Genomic DNA, 23,511 nt, shown 5'->3' with positions numbered 1-23,511 from the left:
ACCTGAAACAACCTCGGGGAGCTTAGTCTCAACTAGGAACCTCATGGGGGAGAAAAACAACTTCAACCCCATATCGAGCAATAGGTGATATAGGGCAGCACATCTCAACCCATCCTATTGCCTGTTGATCTTCCCAACAATGACCCTCAAGAGTCATGTGGTAGAACACCTGCATCATATTCCAAGCTTGGGCGAGATACCTGACTTACCAAAAGGTAAGGATCACACACACCCAAGCCTCCTCAACCGTTGGCCAGATGGGGAGGGACAACACCAACAAGCCCAGCTTGTGGGTATGATGCCAACTGAGGTATACTCTACAAAGACCAAGATAGGGGAGATACCCGACTTGTCAAAAATGACAAGGATCACACACATCTTATGGGTGACAGATAGGGGTGATACCCTATTGTCCAAAGATCCCTCAACCCCAGGATCCCTCCATCTCAATTCCACACAACAGGGGGGAAGAGTTGTCTCAGTGTCCTCAATCAGTGATGCTCTCTATAGATCAGAAATATATCATCGTTCTCATATTTGTTAATCATCATGTCTCAATAGCAACAGTCTCCTGTTCATATTGGACATCAAATCAAATATTATATTAGAACAATTTATATATATATCACAAAAAGGATACCTTGTTCAACCTCCCTCTCATGGAGGCAACAACCACAAGCCTAAGCTTGTCTCGTACAAAAACAATGTCTCAATATATGAAGGTATCTCAATCCCAGCAAAATACAAGATTCTCTGCCAATCAGATCCCACTTAGTGTTATCACAATGTATATCTATCATATCCAGAACCTACTCGAACAACTCTCCAAACAGATTCTTCATCCTGCCTCATAGCTAGCCATGCTAGCAACATCGTACTCAATCTTGGTTGTGCTTAAGGCTATCGAATTCTCGTCCAAAATATCATGGAAAATATCATACTAAGGAAACACCCATATGTGCTCATCAACAATGATCCCAAACATCATCAGTACATCCATGCAGTCACATATTATAGAATGAATATCTCAGATCAAAAATTGATTGTCCCATGCAAATATCTCGAAGGGTGCTTGGTGGTAACTCAATGTGTACCACAAAGAGAGATAGAGATCAATCCACAGATGCAAGTTGCTAGAGAGAGAGAAAAGAGAGATCTCAGCCTCCTTCTTCGCCCATCCTATCCTTCTTGTCCTTTACTTACTTGCCAGAACTTGTCTTGTGTGTGGGAGATCAAATACCCAAGTGGAGGAGGAGGTGTTGCCTTTATATGGTAATCTATCTAGGTTGAATTGGTGACTTTTGGAGCTAAGGCAGACTTGACTTGGAGGAAAGCCGACTAGTCACTTTTGGAGCCAAAAATTACATTTCAACAATTCAAATTTTCATCTTTAAGAAGTCTTAATGGGACTTTGACTCAAAAAAAAAAATCTTTGACTCAAACATTTATAAATATGCTTTACAATGATAAATACAATTACATCAAGTGACCAAATGTACATTATGAAGACTAACCATTATTACAAATTCAACAAGCTATGGGTTAAAGACCCAAAAGAAAATTATTGTTTATACTATTGGTTGTTTATTTCTGGTAGAATCGGATGTGCTCTAAGTCTCAAATTTTGCAGGGAGGCTTGGGTACAAGTATTCCAAAGAACCCAAAAAGCATTTTGGGAATTTCCACCCAAAAACAATTGTATTAAAATAATTAATTATTTTTAATGGGACCCTAAATCTAAACTTATGAAAATAAAATAATTAAAGGGTATTAATATAAACTATGGGTGTAACTTCTAGAAGAAGACGAGGATCAAGCATAAATGATCTTACACATTGATTATCTTCTAATCTGGGCCGTTGAATGTCAACGAGGAGATTATTTAAGGAGGTTTGAGGGTCACTTGGAAAACACATAGAGAGAGTTCAGAGAATCGATTTTCTGAAGCAGAAACGCTGCCGGGATATTTTCGATAGTGAGCTTTTGCAATGAGGGGCAGGGATAGTTGAGTTGGAGTATCTTCTCCAGGACCCAAGATTAGCAGCAAAGAGGCAGAGAGACACCAGGAGGAGACCCAAGAGGGGTTGACATTGGGCCAAAAGAGCCCACGCAACACTGACACAGAGCCAGTGCAATCCTCCAGTGCCGAAATCCGAAATCTGTTGGGGAGCTGAGATTTCTGAGCCGGGAGGGCTGGGAACTGCTTCAGAGCGCAAACCTTTCCCAGTTGGGCTAACGCAGGGCCTACGCAAGGCCAGCACAGAGATAGCCGGGGACAGTTGGTTCAGCTGCCGGAACAGCCGGAATTACCGGGTAAAGTGAGGTAATCTCACTAAGTTTTTCTACCAATTTACTTTTTCTGTAACTGGATTGCCGGAAGGGCATCCAGAGTTGTATTCATAAACTACTACTTAATAATATAAAACCAAGCTATTCCACCGGTTTTCCCGCATTGGGTTTTTCCGGGGACATTTGTCCAAAAAATATTGTGTCACTTATGCATCTTTCTCTATTTGTTATGTTCTTGTTTTGGGCAAATTAATTAATTAAGTGAAGGATGCAGTGTGTTAGCTTCGATATCTATTGTAGGAAACAGTAAATAATTTGTTTCAATATTTAACAGATAGGAGAATTTTAATCAGTTGCTGCAGTAGGTGAATCAGGTGGGATCCTTGAATTTTCACATGGTATCAGAGCTAGTGCAGGTAAAGAAAGAAGAACAATGCCAGAGAAGCCAATGCTAAGTAGAAGAGGGAGATCGAAATAGTTGCAGGAGGCAACAATTCGAAACCCCAGAGGGTTTGCGCAGTCCTAGTCGAAGGGCTGATTTTCGAGGCAATCTCTCTCTAAGTGAGTCAATAGAGAGGTAGGACTCCCAGTTCGAAAGTTTGTCGTGGCAAAGGGAGCAGCGCTGAGCCTCAGCGTGAGGAAGAGCTGGTGGGATGCAGATTTTCAGCAGGCAAATTGTTGGTATGAAAGACATCAAAAGAGAGAGAGAAGCACATTTGAGGGAATTTCTTCCTCAAAGGACTTCCAGCCAAGGAGTTTGAATTCTCACTTGCTGAGCAGCAACAGAGAGAGGTAGATCTACAAGCTCCAACAGGGAGTGTTTAGGCCAATCTAGTGTTGCGCAGAGGAGAGAGGAGGTCATTGAACAATTCTTGTGGCAGAGATGGCAACCAGTGGATTGAGGGATCAGGATAGGGTGGATGGAGCATCCAACTATGTCATCTGGAAGGCATATGACCATGCCCTCAAAACATATGTCGACAGTGTGGTGGTTGTGCCTGCAGATGCAGATCCGTTGAAGAAGTACCGAGTTTAAATGGCAAAGGCAAAAAGAATGATCCTCGACGAAGTGAAGGATCATGTTGTCTCTCACATCGCTACAAAGGGACTGCTAAGGAGATGTGGGATGCATTGTCTACGTTATATCAAGGATCTTCCGAGCAGTGGAAGATGTACATAGAGCAGAAGCTGAGATCGACTCAGATGCAGAAGGGGGAGCTTGTGGATCAATTCGCCAAGAAGAGTCAGGAGACTTGTGATGAATTGTCTGTTGTGGGGCATACACCTCAAGATTTAGAGTTGGTTAGACTGGTCCTCAATAGTGTCTCAGATGAGTGGCAAGTCTTTGTCCAAAGTATCTTGGGCATAGCAGCTTTGTCAAATTGAGATGAGATGTGGGCAGCTCTAAAACAAGAGGAGATGAGGCGAGACTTAGTCAAGGTTAAACTTGATGGAAGCAGCAACATTGGGTTGAAGCCGAAGGAGGAGGAGGAGAATGCAACCTTTGCATCGAAGGGACAGCAGGAGCAGCGGAGACGTAAGAAGGACGTCTCAAAGATCAAGTGTTTCAGGTGTGGTGAGATGGGTCATTGTGCTACACAGTGTCCTCTCGGGAAGAAGGACAAAGATGAGAAACACGATCTAAAGGCTGCGCCCACGAAGATCGAAGAGGAGGAGTTCGCCATGATAGCCGAGATACCTTCAGGAGGGAGGTGGGTTGATTTGGAGTTGTAGTTAGAAAGAGCTACAGATGGTCAGGATCCTTGAGGAGCCCACTTCTTGGATCAATTCCTTGCTACGGGAGCCTAGATCAGAGGTAGCAAGATGGACTAGTGTTGGATGATGCGGGGAGTGTCGAAGAGACAGTTGCAGTGGCTAGGAGCGCCAGAGTCTAAGAAGCACTAAGCATAGTTGGAAGAAGTACAGATGGCCAGCAACACAGTAGATTCAGAGGGTCAGCACAGAGACTAGCAGCAGTCAGGCTCCAACATTCATGTGGTATCATACTGAACATTATTAGTACAATAATTTGGGATGTTTTTCCATTGCTAATGCAGTAGCAACAACAGTTTGCAGTGCAGTAGTAGTTGGCAGTGGCAATGCCAACAACAACATGGATGCAGAAATTCAAAGGGAGTTACAGTACAGATGCAGTGGTGACAGTGGTAGGTTCAGCAATAGTACAAATGCAGCATTTGCGCAGAGGTTGGTGAACAGCATGACAGACATCAGGACCACAAAGGATGATAATATGAAGTCAGTGTGATGCTTCAATTGGAGGCATTACTAGAGCACATTCCTCGCTGAGAGGGAGTGTTGATTTCTGGTAGCATCGAATGTGTCTCAAATTTTGCAGGGAGGCTTGGTCACATGTATTCCAAAGAACCCAAAAAGCGTTTTGGGAAATTCCACCCAGAAATAGTTGTATTAAAATAATTAATTATTTTTAATGGGACCCTAAGTCTAAACTTAGGAAAATAGAATAATTAAAGGATATTAATATAAATTGTGGGTGTAACTTCTAGAAGAAGACGAGGATCAAGCAGAAATGATCTTAGCCATTGATTAGCTTCTAATCTGGGTTGTTGAATGTCAATGAGGAGATTATTAAGGAGGCTTGAGGGTCACTTGGAAAACACACAGACAGAGTTCAGCGAATCGATTTTCTCAAGCAGAGCAACTGTTGGGAGATTTTCGATAGTGAGCTTTTGCAGTGAGGGGCAGGGATGGTTGGGTTGGAGTATCTTCTCCAAGATCCAGGGTCAGTAGCAGAGAGGCAAAGAGACACCAGGAGGAGGCAGTGCAAACCCAGGAGGGTTGACACTGGGCCAAAAGGACCCACACAGAGCCAGCGCAGTCTTCCAATGCAGAAATCCAAAATCTGTTGGGGAGCTGAGATTTCTGAGCCGTGAGGGATGGAAACTGCTCAAGAGGGCAGACGTTTCCCAGTTGGGCTGACGTAGAGCCTATTGAGGCTGATGAGGGCCAGCGTAGAGATAGAGGGGACAATTGGTTCAGCTGTCGGAACAACTGGAATCGCCGGGTAGAGTGAGGTAATCTCACTCAGTTTTCCTTCCAGTTTATTTTCTCTATAACTGGATTGTCAGAAGGGCATCCAGAGTTGTATTCAGAAACTATTGCTTAAAGATATAAAACCCTTAGAGTTGTTGCACCGGTTTTCCCACACTGGTATTTTTCGAGGACATTTGTCCAAAACATATTGTGTCACTTGTGCATCTTTCTCTATTTGTTATGTTCTTGTTTTGGGGAAATTAATTAATTAAGTGAAGGCTACAGTGTGTTAGCTTCGATATTTGCTATAGGAAACAATAAATAATTTGTTTCAGTGTTTAATAGATAGGAGAAGTTTAATGAGTTGTTGTAGTAGGTGATTCAGGTGGGATTCTCGAATTTTCACATTGGTTGCATGAGGGGCACCTTTGATGGCTAAAGGGAAGCTAAGGCTACAATGGAGACGGCTAAAGTCAATTAGATGAATTTTATTTCTTATATTGATAGTGTTTGAGCCTATCGTCTGAGGTCGGCCTAGACTAAGGACGTGACCCTCGGTGGCAAAGTCACTCCACCAAGAACATTATAAGAAGGAATGAACTTGAGTTTGTTTGGCATCCAAGAGAGCATCACATCTCAAGAGTATTTGCCTAAGAAGAGCAAGCTACCTCAAGAAGCAATGCAAACCTTATGAAGGATTAAACTGGAGCATTTCATAGTCTCTTTTATGTTTGTTTAAAGACTGATTTTGTCTAGGAGTAAGTAAAACTTCTATGTTATTTTCATGCCTTGAAGGAGGTCTATTACGCAATATTTAGAGTTCATTGTTGTGTTTTATTTTGTACCCTATTTAGGGCTACGAGCTCCTTCTATGCATACACAAGCATCTAAATTTGTCCTAAAGTCTATATAATTCAGTCTAGTATTTTGTGCATGAAGGGGAGGGTCAAGACCCTAAGAAGTTGACATTTTTTTAATGTTTGTTTTGTCCCTATGATAGGGTTGCAAAGCCTCAGTATATTTGTGCATTGTTTCTATGTATGTTTTGACCTAAAGGAGGTCGAAAACAGTCTCAGATTGCAAAAGAAAGGGACCGAGGTATGGGACAAAGAGAAGCGCTGGTACAGTGAAGGAAGAACGGCAAGAGAAGGGCTAATATGTTGGAGATTTGATGTCGAGGTGATGTGTTAAGCTCTATCCAATAATTTGTGTTTGCAGAGAGGTTGGAAGAGATTATGTACAGTGAATTTGATGAGGACAAATCTTTGTGAGTTGTTAGTTTATATGAGCTTATGAACTATGACCTTGGAAGAGCATTGCAAATGTAAGTAAGCAGTTTGTTAGAGCTGAAGTGTGCAAAGGTTTTGGAGGAGCAGAACTCTTGTGAGCAACAAAAGGAAAAGGTATTGGAGTAGTAATATTCTCTATGTGTATAGGTGTCAAAGGACCTGCCAGTTATTCAAGACAAATGGACTGAAAGGGCTATTGTCAAGCACTTCTTAAACAAGTAAGTCAACTTTGTTCTTGTTCTTGGGAAAACTGAGAGTCAAATGTTGTTGACTTCAAGCCCTAGTTTTCCTCACATCAGGGCTAGTTGTAAGGGGCATGATCCCTGGTACGGGAGCCCTATGTTTGTTGTATTAAAGTTGTAATATAAACAAGTTTTGGGTCTACAAACATCTGTGTACCTTTTTGATTCACTGTTGTTATATTTCCGTTGTGCAAATGTAATATTCCTAAAAGGAAATTAACAGTAATACCAAAACAATGTATAAGGAATAGAAAGATAAATAAAAAACACAGCCATAAATCAGCACACGATAGACACCAACAAAGTAATCTGAGCCATTTTGTTAATAATCTAGGTATGGGTATATAGAGTGAGCTGAAATGATAGAACCTAGGCTTGTTATTCAAGCTATGCAAAACACAGAAGAGATATCTCTCACCTGGATGAGGAATAGATCAGAGCCCAAAAGTAATTTGTTGTTGATGTTGATTTGGGGTAGCATCGGATGTGTTCTAGGCCTCAAATTTTGCAAGGAGGCTTGGGCACATGCATTCGAAAGAACCCTGAGAGCGTATTCGGAAATTCCACCCAGAAGTGATTTTATTAAAATAATTAATATTTTTAATGGGGTTCCTAAGTCTAAACTTAGGAAAATTAAAATATTAATGGGTATTAATCTAATAAGGGGTGAAACTTCTAGAAAAAGACACGGATCAAGCCAAAACAATCTGAGCCTTTGATTATATTTTAATCTAGGCCGGTGGTTGTCCAACAGGAAGATATAAGAAGGGAGCTTGAGGGTCAATTGGAAAATACACCAAGAGAGATCAAGAAATCGATTTTCTGAAGTGAGAAGTTCTCAAGAGGAAAATTCGATTGAGGAGATCTCTTGCAGCAAAGGGGTGGGATAGCTTCCGGAGAGAGATTCTCAGCCGGACAACCATCAACAAAGAGAGGCAGAGAGTGATCCAGTAGCCTTGACGCATAGGTTGACGCAGGGCCAAAAGGGCCACACAGAGGCAGAGCAGAGGGAGAGAGAAAAAGTCGTAAATCAGAGCAAAGTCAATTTCAGCAGCCAAAATCAGGGATGTGAGACCGGGAGGCTAAGAGCAGTGACTCTGGGCTATTGATCGATTCCCCAGTTGGGTGACATTGTGCCTAACAGGGTTAACGCTGGGACAGTGTAGAGGTAGCACAGGGCCTGCCAAGGGCACCTCATCCAGCAGCCGGATCAGTCGGGACTTTTTCTTAGTGATTGTGTGAGGTAATCTCACAAAGCTTCTGCCAGTATTTCTCTCTGTAACTGAATAACCCTGTGAGGTATTCAATGATGTATTCAGAATTTTCTACTGCTTAATAATAATAAACCCTCAAATCTGCTGCACCGATTTTCCTGCATTGGGTTTTTACGGCGACATTTATCCAAAAATAAAGGTGCCCTATGTGTTTCTATTTCCTTACTCAGTTTCTATGTTTCAGAATCATATTTAATTGGTGTAGGTTGCTTCAGTAATTTACTTCAATGTTTCAAGAAGAAATATGAAATAAGCTTGTAATATAACTTATGATCTAGGTGAAGTAGATTTAGCTAGTTGCAGTAGGATTCCTGAGATTGTTAGATCTAGGAATTTTCACAGTTGACTGCTTGATGGAAGAATGGTTTCAAGGTTGAATACTCCATGGAATTCTCTACAAATTTAACCCTCGACTCCTCTCCTCAAATCCACAAAAACACGGAAAGGGTTTGGCTCCACTCCAAGTATTGAGGAATCCCTCCAACAAGTGCGTACGACCCAATTGGTTAACTGGGCATGCTCCTGTAAGAAATTGTCCTGTTGGAAATACCCATCAACTCTTGGTCCAAGAAACTCCTCCCAATCAGAAAATTAGCCTTTAAAAGGCCCAACTCCTTGACTCCTAGGATCCCCAACAATTCTACTCGAAGGCATGTTTATTCTCTACATAGGAAGGCTCACACACTAACAAAATGTAATATTCCTAATTAGCCATGGCTAATTGGAATATTCGATTTTGCTCAATTTTGCCTTCTATAGCTATTTATAAATAAAAAGGTGAGAAAAGGGGGGCATAACGCACTTTGAATAAAGTTACTCCCTAGTAGCACAACGTTGTAACTTAAAAAGTGAGCCAAGGGGGTCCAAAGAACCACGTAGAGAAGGGGCCCACGTAGACACTTAGAGGGACTGCGCAGAGGGAGAGGAGCACGTGGCAAGAAAGAGGCTACGTTGGAGGAGGTGGGCCTTAGGGTTTTGAGAGAGGCCGACACTATAAAGGAGAGAGGAGCCTCCTCATTTTGGCATTCGATTATGTTGCATTTGAGCTAGTCACTTCGACTTAAAGCACGCTAGCTGTTTAGCCTGTCTGCATCACTGTTTAGTGCATCGAGTGTCTCCGTTCGGAGATCTCACCCTTAGCCTTGGGGGACTTCGAGTGCCTACTCGGGCAAGGTAGTTTCATCAGTCGTTTGCAGGAGGATTGATCTTTGGAGTTGAGGAGGAGCTAAGCATTTTGGATGACTGCGCAGTCTTGAGAGAGGAGGACGCAGTCCCTTTTGGTGGGAGCTCCGAATTGGGGTTGTGTGGAGGATTTGAGCCTGGAGATTGAGAAAGGGATCAGCCCTTACATATTGGAGGATTTTGGCAGAGTCTCGGGCAGAGTTTTGGAGGATTCTTTTCAGTGGCAGCGCAAAGCCTTGAGCGATAGCATAGATCCTCAAGGGTGTGACTTTCGGGGGTCAGCTATTTTAGGAAATCTTTCTGGGCTTTTCTGGGTTTATTGAGCAGAGGTTGATTCCAGAGTTTCATCATTTTCTGAGGAGGGGAACAGCCCCAAATCCTCACTTGATTCCAACAGTAGCAGCAGCACAGCAGTTCTCCGGCAACTTGGACGCAGTTCAAAGAGAGGCCATTTCCTTACCATTCTGAGTGTATCTCTTGAATCTTCACTTACCTTGTGCAAGTCGAGGTGCTATCTTTCTGATCACCTCTTGTACTCTTTCCATTACTCAGTATAATAAAATGGCTTAGCATTTCTCTCTGCATTTCTTGAGTATCTGCTTATATTCCATGTATGCATTATTGTATGTTGCACTACTGTTATTTTTCTCTCTTGGAGCTTCCCGGCTACTATACCACTTGTGTGTTTTTCTCCTATACTCTTAGACAGAGTCTGGAAAGGGCCAAGTAGCCTCCAGATCTCGTCCTCTTTTCAGAGGCGATATATCTCGTAAACACCCTCCCAGTCCATCTCTGGTTGGAGTTTGCTTGTGTTTGAGGGATATCCCTGAAAGGGGATATTACACAAAAAGGAAAAAAATCAGCTTGTTACCCACCGCTAGTGAGTGACCCCATAGAAGAAATTTTCTCCTAATATTTGTCTTTAGCAGGTAGCCAGCAACCCCTTGCTAGCCACCTGATAGATTTGATGTGCTTCTTTTATTCGCCACCTTAGCCAACCATTATATACCCTCACTCATCTATCATGATCGTATGTTTGAAGGTGGGACATCCAATCCCAAAGGTATGATTTTTCATTAGGTAATTGGGTGTTTATGCTTATTTTTCTTTGGCACACTTGGGCATGGATTATTGGGTGACTTGGAAGAAGGGAAGGGATTTTACTATACTCTTGTTCCCTTACCTCAATTGGGAAGGTTAATCTTGAATCCTAGTCTTGTGGGATCTCCTTTATTGGCTATTAACTTTAGGAAGGGAACTACATGGGAAACCGTGATTTTGGTTGTGTGGTCTTGCTTCCCGACACCATATATCTCAATCCCCTCTTCTCATTACAATCCCTTTTTCACATTTTACCATCTGAGTCCACATTTCTCCATCGGTTCCACAAGGTGTTAGCATCCCCATCCCCTTGTCCACACCTTGGGATAGACCTAGAATGATGTCCTAGAGGTTGGTGCAGCGAAAAAAAAAGATAAAAGCATAATATGGCCACATACAATAGGAAATGTACCACCAAATACAAAAGATGGTTGGGACAATAAAAGTTAGCACGTGAGCAAAAGCCAAACATGAGCTCTACCCCCTATCATTATGCCCATCACCCTGGTTCCTAGGGCCCCTATGAGTTCCCCTTGCATCATTAAGGAACCCATGAATGTCCCAACCCCTAGTGGGCAATGGACTACCCCACCTTAAGGGTGTAATCATTGCTATATCTTACACATCATGCTCTCATCCCATGGAGCCTTGAGTAGTAAAATAAAGAAAAATCAATAAAAGGTAAAAGGCATATGAAGAAGTGTGGAAAAACAAAGGCCGAGCTAACTCATGTACCACAATTTCTCCCTCCTACATTCATACACCCAAGGTGTGGAACTCACTCATCATAGCCACCCTTGTAGTATGGCATGTGGCTTGGAGCCTTCCCTTTGTCCCTGCCCCGTTCCATCATTATTTCACATGACACCTGCCATTTGAAGGATGTACCTTGGACATGTCATTCCCTTAGAGGTTGAAACCACCTAATAGGGTCCTTCATTAACCACTCCTACCCAGGAAGGTAACACTAATACATGTTCAAAGCCCAGAATTTGGAAGGGAAACCCATTATGAAGTGCTCACTTCTACCCCTGATTAATGAGGTATCTTATACATTGTATCTTATGCAGGATTGCGGGTGGGTTTTCATCTTGGACTTGGCCCCCCTATATGGAATCCAAGCCCTCCAAAGGATCACAATGGCATTTGGACAGCCATTTGCATCATTAAAAGAAGGCTGAATTGTTCTAGGTTTGAGGTAGCTGAAAAGAGTCTGGATTGCTTTATAATAATCTAGAGCAGTACAAAAATTATGAAGGCCAAAAGTTGAACCCAAGAATTAAAGCATTGATCTAGGAAAACCAAGTTGGAGCCAACCGAGTTTGCCAATATAATTGTAGTCTGGGTTTTTCAAGCTAGAAAATCTTCTAGTGGACTGAATTATTTTCCAGTGGTCAATCTAGCACGTTTTGTCAAAATAAATTAATGTAAATCTTCCTCAGTATTTTCTAATAAAATTGGTTAGGTTTTTGGCTTTGGCAATTTATACAGAATATTATGAATTATTGGTTTCCGAATTTATTGTTGGAATTTATATAAATTTTTGGTAAAATTATTTCTGGAAAATTTCTGAAGAAATTATAGGTAGGAAAGTTATAAATTAATTAAAAAGGATATTTCATCTTCCAATAAAGTGATGTAAAGTAATTAAAGTTATATCTTCCACAAATACTAGAAAATAAATGAAATCCACAATACAATAGTTGAAACATATACTTGATATGAAGGACGTTAATATATATATATAGGGGAGACTATCGCAATCAAAATCCCCTTTCAACCATTTACTATCAATCTAAGCTTACTTTCTTTAAGATGTGACTTAAATATCTTAATTCTCTTTATACAACATCGCTTTATTAAAATTCTAATATTAAATCATATGACCATTATATTCCACAATCTAAAAAATAAATTCATATGATCAAATTAGCTACAAATTCTCAGCACGAAATCAATGACAAATTATCTTCTCATAGACTTAGCTTGCACGGTAATATTTCTTATACAACTCTCATTTTTACGGAACATAGCCTCAACACAGAATGAAAGGAAAGAGACCAGAAAAGTAAAAGCAAACTCCTGACCTGACATGAGTTTTCTATTACAGATGAGTGTTTTCACACCTTGTTTTTATGAGATCATATTTTTTGTTTTCACAAATTGAATTGTAGATCTTGCGAAGAAGAAAGCTTTTTGCATTCCTCAAAACCTGCAATTTATACTTATTAGGCACAATCACATCATTTAAAAACTCTAAATATTTGATAATTATTAATGTAGTTACATGTATAACAATTCACACGCTATCTACCTTACCTCTGAGAGTAAAGGTAATGCCTCTAGAGCTTCTTTTAGAAGAATAATACTTGACACAATAATCTGGCTCCCCCTTGCTCTTGAAATGGTTGAAGTTTCAACTGAAACTTTATTTGGTTTGAAGCAAAAGTGGCAAAGAACCCTATCTAAAATTCAAAAAGGAAAAATGAAACTTAAATGCTTGAAGCTAACTTTCCAAAATATTATATCATATAACTCAAAACATGTTTACTTTGGAACAAATGTGTAATGCGAATATCAAATACTAGACAATAGATATAGATCTTCACCAATGTCTTTAGGAAATTTTTGAAAAACTTGGGACAACCCAAAGAAGAGCACCTCATTACTAGTTAGCTCATCCTGCAACAATAACAAGCTAGTTAAGACTAGTTTTAGTAAATAACAACCAATATAGACTATTTTCACAATATACAAAGTTCTCACCTAATAAGTGGAAAGAGATACTCTCTATGAATACCTCTCAATAAACTTCAAAAGTGAGTTTTCTTTTATGAAAGTGCTTCATATATTACCTCAATAAACAACCAAGTATAACAGATTTCAAGACAATTACATCATACAAAGAGGTGTTGATTTTTCATATGTCTTCGAATCTGATAATTACTTCTTGCGATTTCTTACATTAATATTTCTTGTATTCACATTTATCATACATCAATTACACAAAATATCTCAATATTAGAAGCAAAATGCTAATAGGATCATAAAGAGACAGCGACACAAGAAACACAAGAATTTTACCCTAGGAAAACCCACTTGGGGAAGAAAACCAACAACCTTTTCGTAGAGAAATTGTATAGTTCAACCAGAGACATCATATCCTTCAAGTCAAAACAAAGGTCAAACTGACCACGAAAAGAACTAGGTCAAACCTAGTTATCAATAAGTAGCCTCATAAACTCATTCTATTGTGCCTCAGGGATTTTGGCCTTCATTGAAGAATTAGGTCTGCCTCTGAATTTTTCATTCCTCGGATTTTTCCTTCTAGAACCTTAGATTCCTCCTTTAAATATCCTCAAAAGATATGTTTGATGTGATCTAAATTCTTCTCAATGGAGGAGGCTGAATGGCCTTTATATAGAGATCAAGGAAGCCTGAATAGACACTGTTACCCACCACCTATGGGTGATATCTGTGAAAATTTCAACTATTGCAACAACCGGAAATTATTCTTCTAACTGTAAATTAATTAGTAGTTTATTTGCTACGACAAACAACGAATAATTCACACTACAATCTTCACAAATAAAAATATTGCGGAAGATAAACTGGAAACTAAGAAAATTCTGGCACACACAAAATTATGACACAATTATTTTTGGACAAAAGTCCCCGAAAAACCCAACTTGGGAAAACCGATGCAACAACTGAGGGGTTTATTATTATGCAGCAGTGAGAAATTCTGAGTACAATAAATATCGCCAAACAAGCGAATCTACCCAAGAGAAATACTGGAAAAATTTATTTAAGGGAATTTACCCTCTCTCTTAGGAATCTATGTTAGTTTTTGTAGCATCGGAGGTGTTCTAGTTTCGAAACTTTGTGGAGAGGCTAAAACACAGGAGTTCTCCATAACCCAAAAATAGTTTCTGGAAATTCCACCTAGAAGTGTCTCAATTAGATTATTAGCCTATTTTTAAATATTTCCTAAGTCTAAAACTTAGGAAAATGAGTTAATTAATCAGTATTAATTGAGAAAAGTGCGAATCATATAGAAACTCGCACAGATCGATCTCATCCATCGATTATGTTTTAATCTTGGTCATTGGAGTTCCAACTGGATATTATAAAAGGAGATCGATGGGTAAATGGAGAACACACACAAGAGATTGATTTCCTTGGGCAGTTCGATCCTCCAAAGAGCAACAATAATTGCCAGAAGATTTCGAGCCAGAGAAGGGAAGCAGAGATAGAGAGGGGTAGGGGTAGTGAGTCTGGAGGAAGAGATTCCATTTCTGGAGAGTATCTTATAGAGAGGCAGAAATAGCCAAAGAGAGGTTGATGCAAGGGTTGCACAGAAACCTCTAGAGGCAATTTGATTTTGTTGGACAGAAGCTGGGTTTCAATTCCAGAGGTCAAGAAAGTATTGCATAGGGTCAGAGAGAGTTTCTCGGTCAATGGAAGACAAGACAGCTTGAGGATCAGCTGTTTCAGGTAGTGCGTGGAAGGGACCGCGTTAGGGTGACGCAAGTTTGGGCAAAGGTTGTTTGGACGACTCACTTGGAGTTGGCAATCAAAGCCCGGATTGCTTGTGGAATGATCATAGGGGAGCTTATGTAATGTTCCAAATTGAATCTTTACAGCAAATAACAAAAACATGTTCAAGGATCAACAACCACAAAGAAATACTGCACATGCATATCAAAACAATAGGAAAATAAAGAAGAAAGGCTTAGCCATTTTATTAATCTTGAGAATGATGAGTACAATGAGTAAGGACAATGGAACCTAGGTTGGCTACTGCAAGCTATGCAAAACCCAGGCGAGAGTATAATGGCCCAAGTGAAGGAATAACTCTCCCAAGAGATTTGTGCTATTCCCATAATTCCTGCTAGTCGCTAATCGAATGGAACAAGAGAAACTGCTTTGAAAAGTTCCTGGAATGAGATGAAACTGGGTGAGCAGCCTCCTTGCCAGAAACCTAGGAAATCCCAAAAATATCTCTTGAACCCAAGTGGTGGAAGTGGTCCTAGAGTGAATTGCACCCTCCTCCAATAATTTTCTACTGCTGACTACGGGATGAAACTAGGAATTCTACCCTCAGAAGTACTTAGAATTTTTTCCAAATTAACAAGAGCCTCCTCTCAATAAACCCACAAAAACCCAAAAAAGGGTTTGGGCTAAATCTAAACTGCCCGAGTGACCCCAAGAAGTGCGTATGGCTCTAACAGGCTAGCTCGAGAAGCTAGAAGAACTAATGAAATATGCCACCAAAAACACTGCTGGAAAATTCACCCTTCAAATCCTCTGCAAAAAGACACTCCAATCCTCCTTATTTCTCCTTACCCAACTCCCGGAAGCTACTGCTCACAGGACTGCGCAAAAGGAAGCAAGAGACTCCTACGCAGGCCCTGGAAAATACAAATTTGACCTCCCCAAATAGCAATACTTCCAGCCTGCAAACCTCCAAGGAAATTCTCGTCCTTCTTGAGGGAGAATCTTTGCAAATTCTCCTAAAATAACTTTGTTATTTGTTGGCCCTCTTCAACACCACGAAATCTCTCTTGCGTCCTTGAGGAAACTCACACCACTTGAGAAATCACTGCAAAATAGCTCCCCAAATCACCTAGGATCAGCTCTAAAATTTTGTCCTAGGGTGAAACTCGAAGTTCACCTAAGAAGAGGTGGAATTCCCACTTGGAAATTCCTTGTACTAAGCAATACCGGTTGACTTGGCTAAGCAACTCAAGCAAACTCTAGTTCTGAAATCAAATGGCCAAAAGATGTCAAAATGAGGCTCTCCTCCTCTATTTATAATTGTTTCTCCTCTTTCCTCCTTGTGGCCCCCACTAGTTTGAACTCCCTTTCTTGCCTCCTCCTCCCTTGGTTCGATTTTCCTAAGGGGTTCAAATTCCCTTTTTGGGTGGCCCCCACATCCCACTACAAAATTAATTTTTCTTTCCTCTAATGTTTGTGGCCTCCTTTTTCCAAAAATTGAGTGACTCCTCAACCCACTTTTCCTAAGTTTATTTGCCGAAATATTTATCCATCACCAAAATTACAAAATTGAGGATTTTACTTAGCAAAATTATTTATTAGGGACATGACACTCTGGCTACCACCCTAGATCAACTTAATCATCATCATAAGGGAGCATCTTGCCTCCACCCTATATGCAATAATCAATTTGATCATCTGAAGTAGAATCATCATTTTCATCAAGTCATATCTTGTCTCGGCTCATCTTTGCCCATTTCCATTTGTTGAGCAATCTCAAATCTAAAGAAGAAGAATCACTGCAGGGGAGCTCCAACTACCATCTTGAATCCAATACCAAGAATCTGCTGAGCCAAAAGGCCATGAAAATAATTGCTCAACCAATAAGGCTAAGAAACCACAACTCAGAATAATCATCATTGAAGAGCCTCTCCTACTATCTGGGAGGATCGCCATCGGGGAGCCTCTACTACCACCCAGAAACATCAACATCGGGGAGCCTCTGCTACCACCTGGAATCATCATCATGGGGGAGCATCTGCTACCACCCTGAATCCACAAACAATAGGAGGGATGCCACTTACCTTGTGAGGTAAATATCATGCCTATCCTATTGCCTGGTGACAATAGGAGGGATAAAATTTACCATAAATGGTAAGGATCGCGCCTATCCTATTGTTTGTTGATCTTCCCAACTCGACCCTCAAGATTCAATGGTAGAACACCTGCATCCATCACCTTGGGAGGAGATACACACCTACCATGAGTGGTAAGGATAAGACACAACCTAAGGTACTTGGGGGAGATACACACTTGCCAAAGGCAAGGATCCAACACGCCAAAGCTTCATCTCAACCCATTGGCCAGATGGGGAGGAACAATCCCAACAAGCCCAGCTTGTGGGTAGGATGCATATTGGGGTATACTCGCTAGGGGGAGATACACACTTACCATGAGTAAGGATCAAACACGCCCTAGAATGACAATAGGGGAGATATGCACTTACCGTGAGGTAAGGACCAATCATCAGACACACCTAATGTCCACGAGTTCCCTCAACCCCAGGAGCTCTTCGGCTTGATTCCTCACCCTAGAAGCTTAGACAGGGGGTAAGAGCATAGCTCAGTGTTCTCAATCAGCCTGGACCCTTACCTAGGAGGGTCACATCCATCAATCCAAGTTGTTCTCTGAAGATCGGAAACATATCAAAGTGCTCATATCCGGTACCGGCTCAAACAACTCACTGAAGAGTTCACTAATACTACCTTGAGCAGCAGTCCTTTGTTTTCCTTATTATGCAGGACATCAAATCAAATATTATGTTACAGCAAATACATGTCATAAAGAAAAGAATATCATATTCATCCTTTCTCCCTCTTAGGCAGGGAGGCAACAACCACAAGCCTAAGCTTATCTCATACAACAACATTCTCTCAATCTTTGTCCCAACTATATATATGTCTGGACTCTATTTAGCTCGAGGTCAATGCAAGGATCCATCAGATCTAGCAATAATCCATTAATGCAATCCAGCATGCCTATTTCTGACAATACACTTCCTCTAATAATGATGTCCTTTTCTACAAGAAGTGGATCCTGAAATAACTTGGGGTAAACTAGTCCTGTCAGCAATAAACTATTAGCACATGAAATTAATTAACAAATACATGCCTTCAACAACATCAGATGATCATCTATTCATGTCCAAAAGACTTGTTTCATCCTACAATCTTGGGTATTCTATTCATCTATTCCAAATAATAATAGGTGTCGAGATCTCATCAAGGATTTCTCCCTCTGAATGGGAATCCTCTACAATCATCATCAATCTTGTATATCATGCACCAAGACTATCATATATCATATCACAAAGTCAAACTATATCAGGTTCTCATGTATACATATACTATTATCATATTCATTATAAGCATTGTCAAGAATATCAAGACAACATATATCAAATTCAAGACCAAATATCAAGGGAACTATAAAGGGCATTAGTATATCATATGTACTGGGAATCAAACTTACTCACATATGTGCTCAAGGTGATATTCTTGTCATACCTTAGGGCTTAATATTGCAGCCAAATCGAAACAATTATGTTATATTGTACATACCTCATAATATTTGGATACCTTAGCAACTTGTAGCATTCGGTTAACTTATATACTTTGTTATCTTGCATATGTCCAAAATGCTTTTCACTAGTTCCCAGAATAAATTTTCATCGGGTTCCTTTTCTTGTTCTAGTTTCTTGTTCCGGTTCCAGCTTTTCTCTTCTCACACTAGCATCCAAATGATCCTCAAGAGTGATCCACTTATCACATCTTCATCAGGAAGTTATAAGTATTCAAATACTTTAATATTCATGCAAGAAGGATCAAAATAATAAATCTAAACAAGAGCAATATCATAAAGTTTAGAAGGTATTTATATTTAACGAGAGGCGATTAGCTCCCTCTTGAACCAACCTTCAAGAGTCATTACTGTCCATCATCCATATGTCAATGTTGCCTTCAATATTTTCAATCGTCTTCATCAGCAACCCAACTGAGACTAGTTCATCTAGGGTTACATTGAATCTGTCTCAGGTGTTGAAATAACTTCTTACTAATCATGCTAGGGTTTCGAGACTTGTAGAATTCAAGCCTTTATCATATACAGGTTCTTCTTCCAAGCACACTTCAAAGGTTTCTTCCAAACCCTAACCTCATGTTATCCATCAAACCCTTAATAACCAGATTGCCTAGGGTTTTCTTCAAGCCCTAGCATTCTTTTAGGTCTCTGCCATCTTCATTTGCTTCCATCAAAGGTGTCTTCATAGGAGTGATCACTAAAATTTTCTTCAGCCCAGCTCTGAAACCATGTTAATTTTACTAAGGGATTTATTGTTCTTTGCTTAAGATAATTACATTTCATTTACATATCACATTCATCCCATAACATCTTAAAATCAATAGAATTATGTATAAAGAAAAATAATACAACGGAACAATAAACAACAATAGAGGAAAAGCATGCACAAATAGAGACAACAGAATTTGGTCAAAGACCAGGGAAAAACCCTACAAGGGGGAAAAACTAGAATTCAATTCTTCTTTTTCTATTAGATATTCATTAATGTTAAACTAAGAATCTAAGATACAAAATACATCCATAATAAGATATATCAACCAGGCCATATGAACCAGATCACTAAGCATTCCACTATGTGCCATACAAACCACCATTACTAAGTCACCTTGGGCCATTCCAACTACTATCACCTGGGCCATGCCAATTGCTGTCACCTGGGCCATGCCAACCATTGTTACCTAGGCCACCCTGGGCCATGCCAACCATTGTCACCTAGGCCACATTGGGCCATGCCAACCGCTGTCACTTGAGCCATGCAAACAACTGTCACCTGGGCCACCTTGGGCCATGCCAACTGCTGTCACGTGGGCCACCCTGGGCAATGCCAACTATTGTTACCTAAGCCACTGTGGGCCATGCCAACCACTGTCACCTAGGCCACCCTGGGCCATGCCAACTGTTGTTACTTGGGCCACCCTAGGGCATGCCAACCATTGTGTCGAGACCAACATATACACCAGTGCCAAAACCAATATATACAATAGTGTCAAGATCAATATATACAATAGTGTCAAAACAATCTACATAATAGTGTTGAGACCAATCTATATATAAGAGTCGATACCAATTTATATACAACAGAGGATGATGCCATACATCTGCAGTGAAGAACTGCGATGTCAATAGAGGAACTGAAGTGCCATATATAACTGTAACTGTAGAGGAATTGCACATATACTCGAAGAAGAACCATACATGTAAATTCAAAGCAACCATACATACAACGCCATATTTAATTCAGAAAACATATAATACAGAGGATGCGAGACCAGAACCATAGACGCAAAATTATAGTCATCAGAGCAAGATTGTATACAACAGTTATACTATACCAAAGCAATGAGTTCATTGTAACAAGGCAAAATACCAATAGCCATTCGAGAGTCCTGTATTATTGCGAAAGTCATGGGGGCGAGCTCATATCCATCAAGACCATATCCATCATATACATTACAGTAAGACGCCATTACAGTGAGACGATGGGATCATTGATATGTGAAGTCATTTCAATAAGATATATCAAACACAATGCAGAGATATGAAGTGCCTTAGACATGTGAGAGGATATGCGAGAGTCCTGTGTTATTTCAAAGATGCGAGAGACCTGTCATGCAAGAGAATGTGCCATGATAAAGACCTGCCATCGAGAGACTTGCCATGTGTGAGACCTGTGCCATCGATCATAACTTTGTGAATAATTTTAGAGAGGAGACATATCCAAATCTCAGAACCAAAGTTGAGTTAGACAAGGTGCCTTTGGAGATCAACTCAATAGGGTATATATAGATATTTTCTCATCTAAATAGGTCCCTTTGGGACAGGTTGACATTAGGTATTAGGAGGGAGATTTCAAATTTAAATTCAAATTTTAAATATATAAAATTTGCTTGCCCAAATAATACTTTCTATTGAGGCCAAAGGGCTTGCTATTTGGGGCTTATGGGAATGAAAGTTTGTCCCATAGTTGCCCAATTGTAACACCAATAATCCATTCCCAATATGTCTAAATGAAAAATGCATAAGCACCCAATAGCACAAAAAAAACATACATTTTGAGTCGGATTGACCACCTTCTAACATATGCTCTCGAAAAATGGGCAAGGAAACATACAACTAAAGTAGGTCGTGGAGATAAACTAGTACCTCACATTGGCTACAAGGTCGTTGTAAGGGGTTGTTGGCTACCATCTAAAAGAATATGAATAGGAGAAACGCTATCCTACGAGTACCCACTTTTGGTGGGAAACACCAACCATCTTTTACATTTTGATTTTCTTCTTTTTTCTTCCATTGTGGCCTTATTATGTTCTTCCATTCCTTTAGTTATATCAACCTCCAAGGCAATGTTTCCCATCCCTTCTCAAGAAGTGTGGAAAATAGGGTGCCAAATCCCAACGAACCAATGACAAGTAGACCCAAAGAATGGAGGTGGTATAATGGGCTTATAATGTGGGATGGAAAGTGTCGAGTATCGTTGAGAAATCTAGGACATTAGGATTAGGTGATTTCTCTCGTAATGGTCACTGCTTGTGAATGATTTTTACTTCTTTAGATTGGGTTATTCTTTAGATTATTATAGTGTTCTTCTTCATAAAAGAGTTACCAAAGCATAACCAATAAGGAGACAAGAGACACTGAATGTAGGCGATCAACCAGGGCCAAAACCTCTCCAACTTGAGAGGAAAACCCAAATGAATTCTTCTTCTTATAGAAACTTCAAGTGACGAATACCAAGACCAAGACCCTTGACACAATAACTTCTCCAAGACCAAGTCATAAGGCCTTTTCTCAATGCTTATCCTTCTTGTCAAAGTCAACACTGGTCAAACTGACTTCTAGCACTGCTCACTTCAGCTATTCTAGTGTTTCGACCTTCCTCCATAGATCTACAACTTTCGGCTGCGAAAAATCTCTGAAATAACACGTATGGGATGGATTATGGACCTTTATGATGTGTTCCTCCTTCGCTTGGCTTGAGAGCTTCTTCCTGTAGCTTTGGCTAGCAAGACTAAAGGTTTGGTGACCTTTTACTTGGCTTCTATAAGGGTTGGTGTAACCCTACTGCGGAAACCCTAGTTTTTGTCACACATGTGAGGAAGATGACCCAAAAATAATCTCAAATTACTTCCCTCTCCTTCCCTTCCTTCTTCTTGGTTATGGGGATGCTCTCCTTGTGATTCTCGTGCCTTTTATCTTATTTTAGATGGTTGACCGAATTCTGCCTCAAGTGATGTCGAGTTTCTCTACATATAGTGGACTGCCCATGTGATATAGGCCGACTTGACCTTGTGCCTAGGCCAACATGCCTTTTTAGAATCATCATTATACCTTTTTGTAGGCCAACTTCAAGGAGAGCTTGTGACATGGTCTTGGAGGGTTAATGACTCACACAAATTCTCTTTTTACAATGTATAATATGCCCAAATGGGTCTTCAATCCTTGACATTGACTCACTAGACTTTTATGACTTGATGACCAAACCTAATAGCTCACAATGGGAGCTTCAACTAACAATAAAATTCCTTGAGTATGAAAACCATGACTCGAGCATTACAAAATAATTTTATTTTCTTTACATCAATTACATAAAATCATGATTACACATGTCATTATGAAGACCAAACCTAGTTACATTTTTCAACACTCCCTCTTAACTAGGGAGGTATTCATAATCCATACAAGGTACTTGGACATTCTCAATCTGAAGAATTCTCATAAGAAGAGTCAAATTGGTAACCCATCTATTTAGCATCATATCGTCCAGCATTGTCACATAGCAAGGCCTTGACTAACAACTCTATCTCTCCACAATATTAGAGCACAATTCTGGCGAGACCAATGATTTATAGACACCCTCATCATTGTCACTCTTAGAACATACCCCACCCGATTTCACTCAAAGTATGTTCCACCAGGACTATTCCTATCCTGGATTCCTAGTCCTCAAAGAATATCGGTCCTCTATGACTACTATTATCTTAGATGCCCTACCACATCCTTAAAGAGTATCAGATGCCAGATTCTTACCCAATCCTCCATTCTATCTTCCCAGGTGAAGACAAGAATGATGTGTCTATCTCTCTTCATGGCCTTCACTAAGACTTATGGTTGTTAGTCCCCGTATAGTGCATGACACATGAAGTAGAGAACCATATTTGTCACTCCCTCTTAACCAGGCATGACCAACCCATTCCATAAAATGAATGTACCCAAGCTCCCTCTTAATTAAGGACTTGATTCCAGCAGCTCTTTAGGTGGAGATCATGGGACAACCAGCTGCTTGTAGAACTCCTTCCTTTGATGTCATGAATTTCTTCTTTGCTATAGAGTCTACATCTTTTGGGGCTTATTCATAGGGCATAGACCATCCATTACTTTCATTCATGAGTCAGTCATGTCATCATTCCTTTCATTAGAAAGTGATCCATTAGTCCATATTTGGTCTTCCTTCATGCCATGTTGCCTTCTTCATGCCATGTTTCC

The 23,511-nt window shown here is 40.3% G+C and overlaps 1 protein-coding gene across 1 annotated transcript in view; it reads right to left on the bottom strand.

Moving 5' to 3' along the window:
* MSH4 (MUTS-like protein 4) overlaps window positions 1–23,511 on the bottom strand; it is a 438,807-nt gene that overhangs the window by 179,097 nt on the left and 236,199 nt on the right. The window contains exons 9-11 of the mRNA XM_089373522.1: window positions 12,999–13,071; window positions 12,709–12,854; window positions 12,516–12,601 (exon numbers count right to left, since the gene is read on the bottom strand). Of these exons, the coding sequence (XP_089229648.1) occupies window positions 12,516–12,601; window positions 12,709–12,854; window positions 12,999–13,071 (305 nt within the window). The remainder of the gene's footprint in view (window positions 1–12,515; window positions 12,602–12,708; window positions 12,855–12,998; window positions 13,072–23,511) is intronic.

Source organism: Pinus tabuliformis, chromosome 6 (assembly GCF_031772625.1).
Source record: "Pinus tabuliformis cultivar Carrire ecotype Pingquan chromosome 6, CPIR1, whole genome shotgun sequence".
NCBI lineage: Eukaryota > Viridiplantae > Streptophyta > Pinopsida > Pinales > Pinaceae > Pinus > Pinus tabuliformis.
Note: the sequence above shows the minus strand (reverse complement) of the source record. Positions and strands in the feature narration are given on the sequence as shown.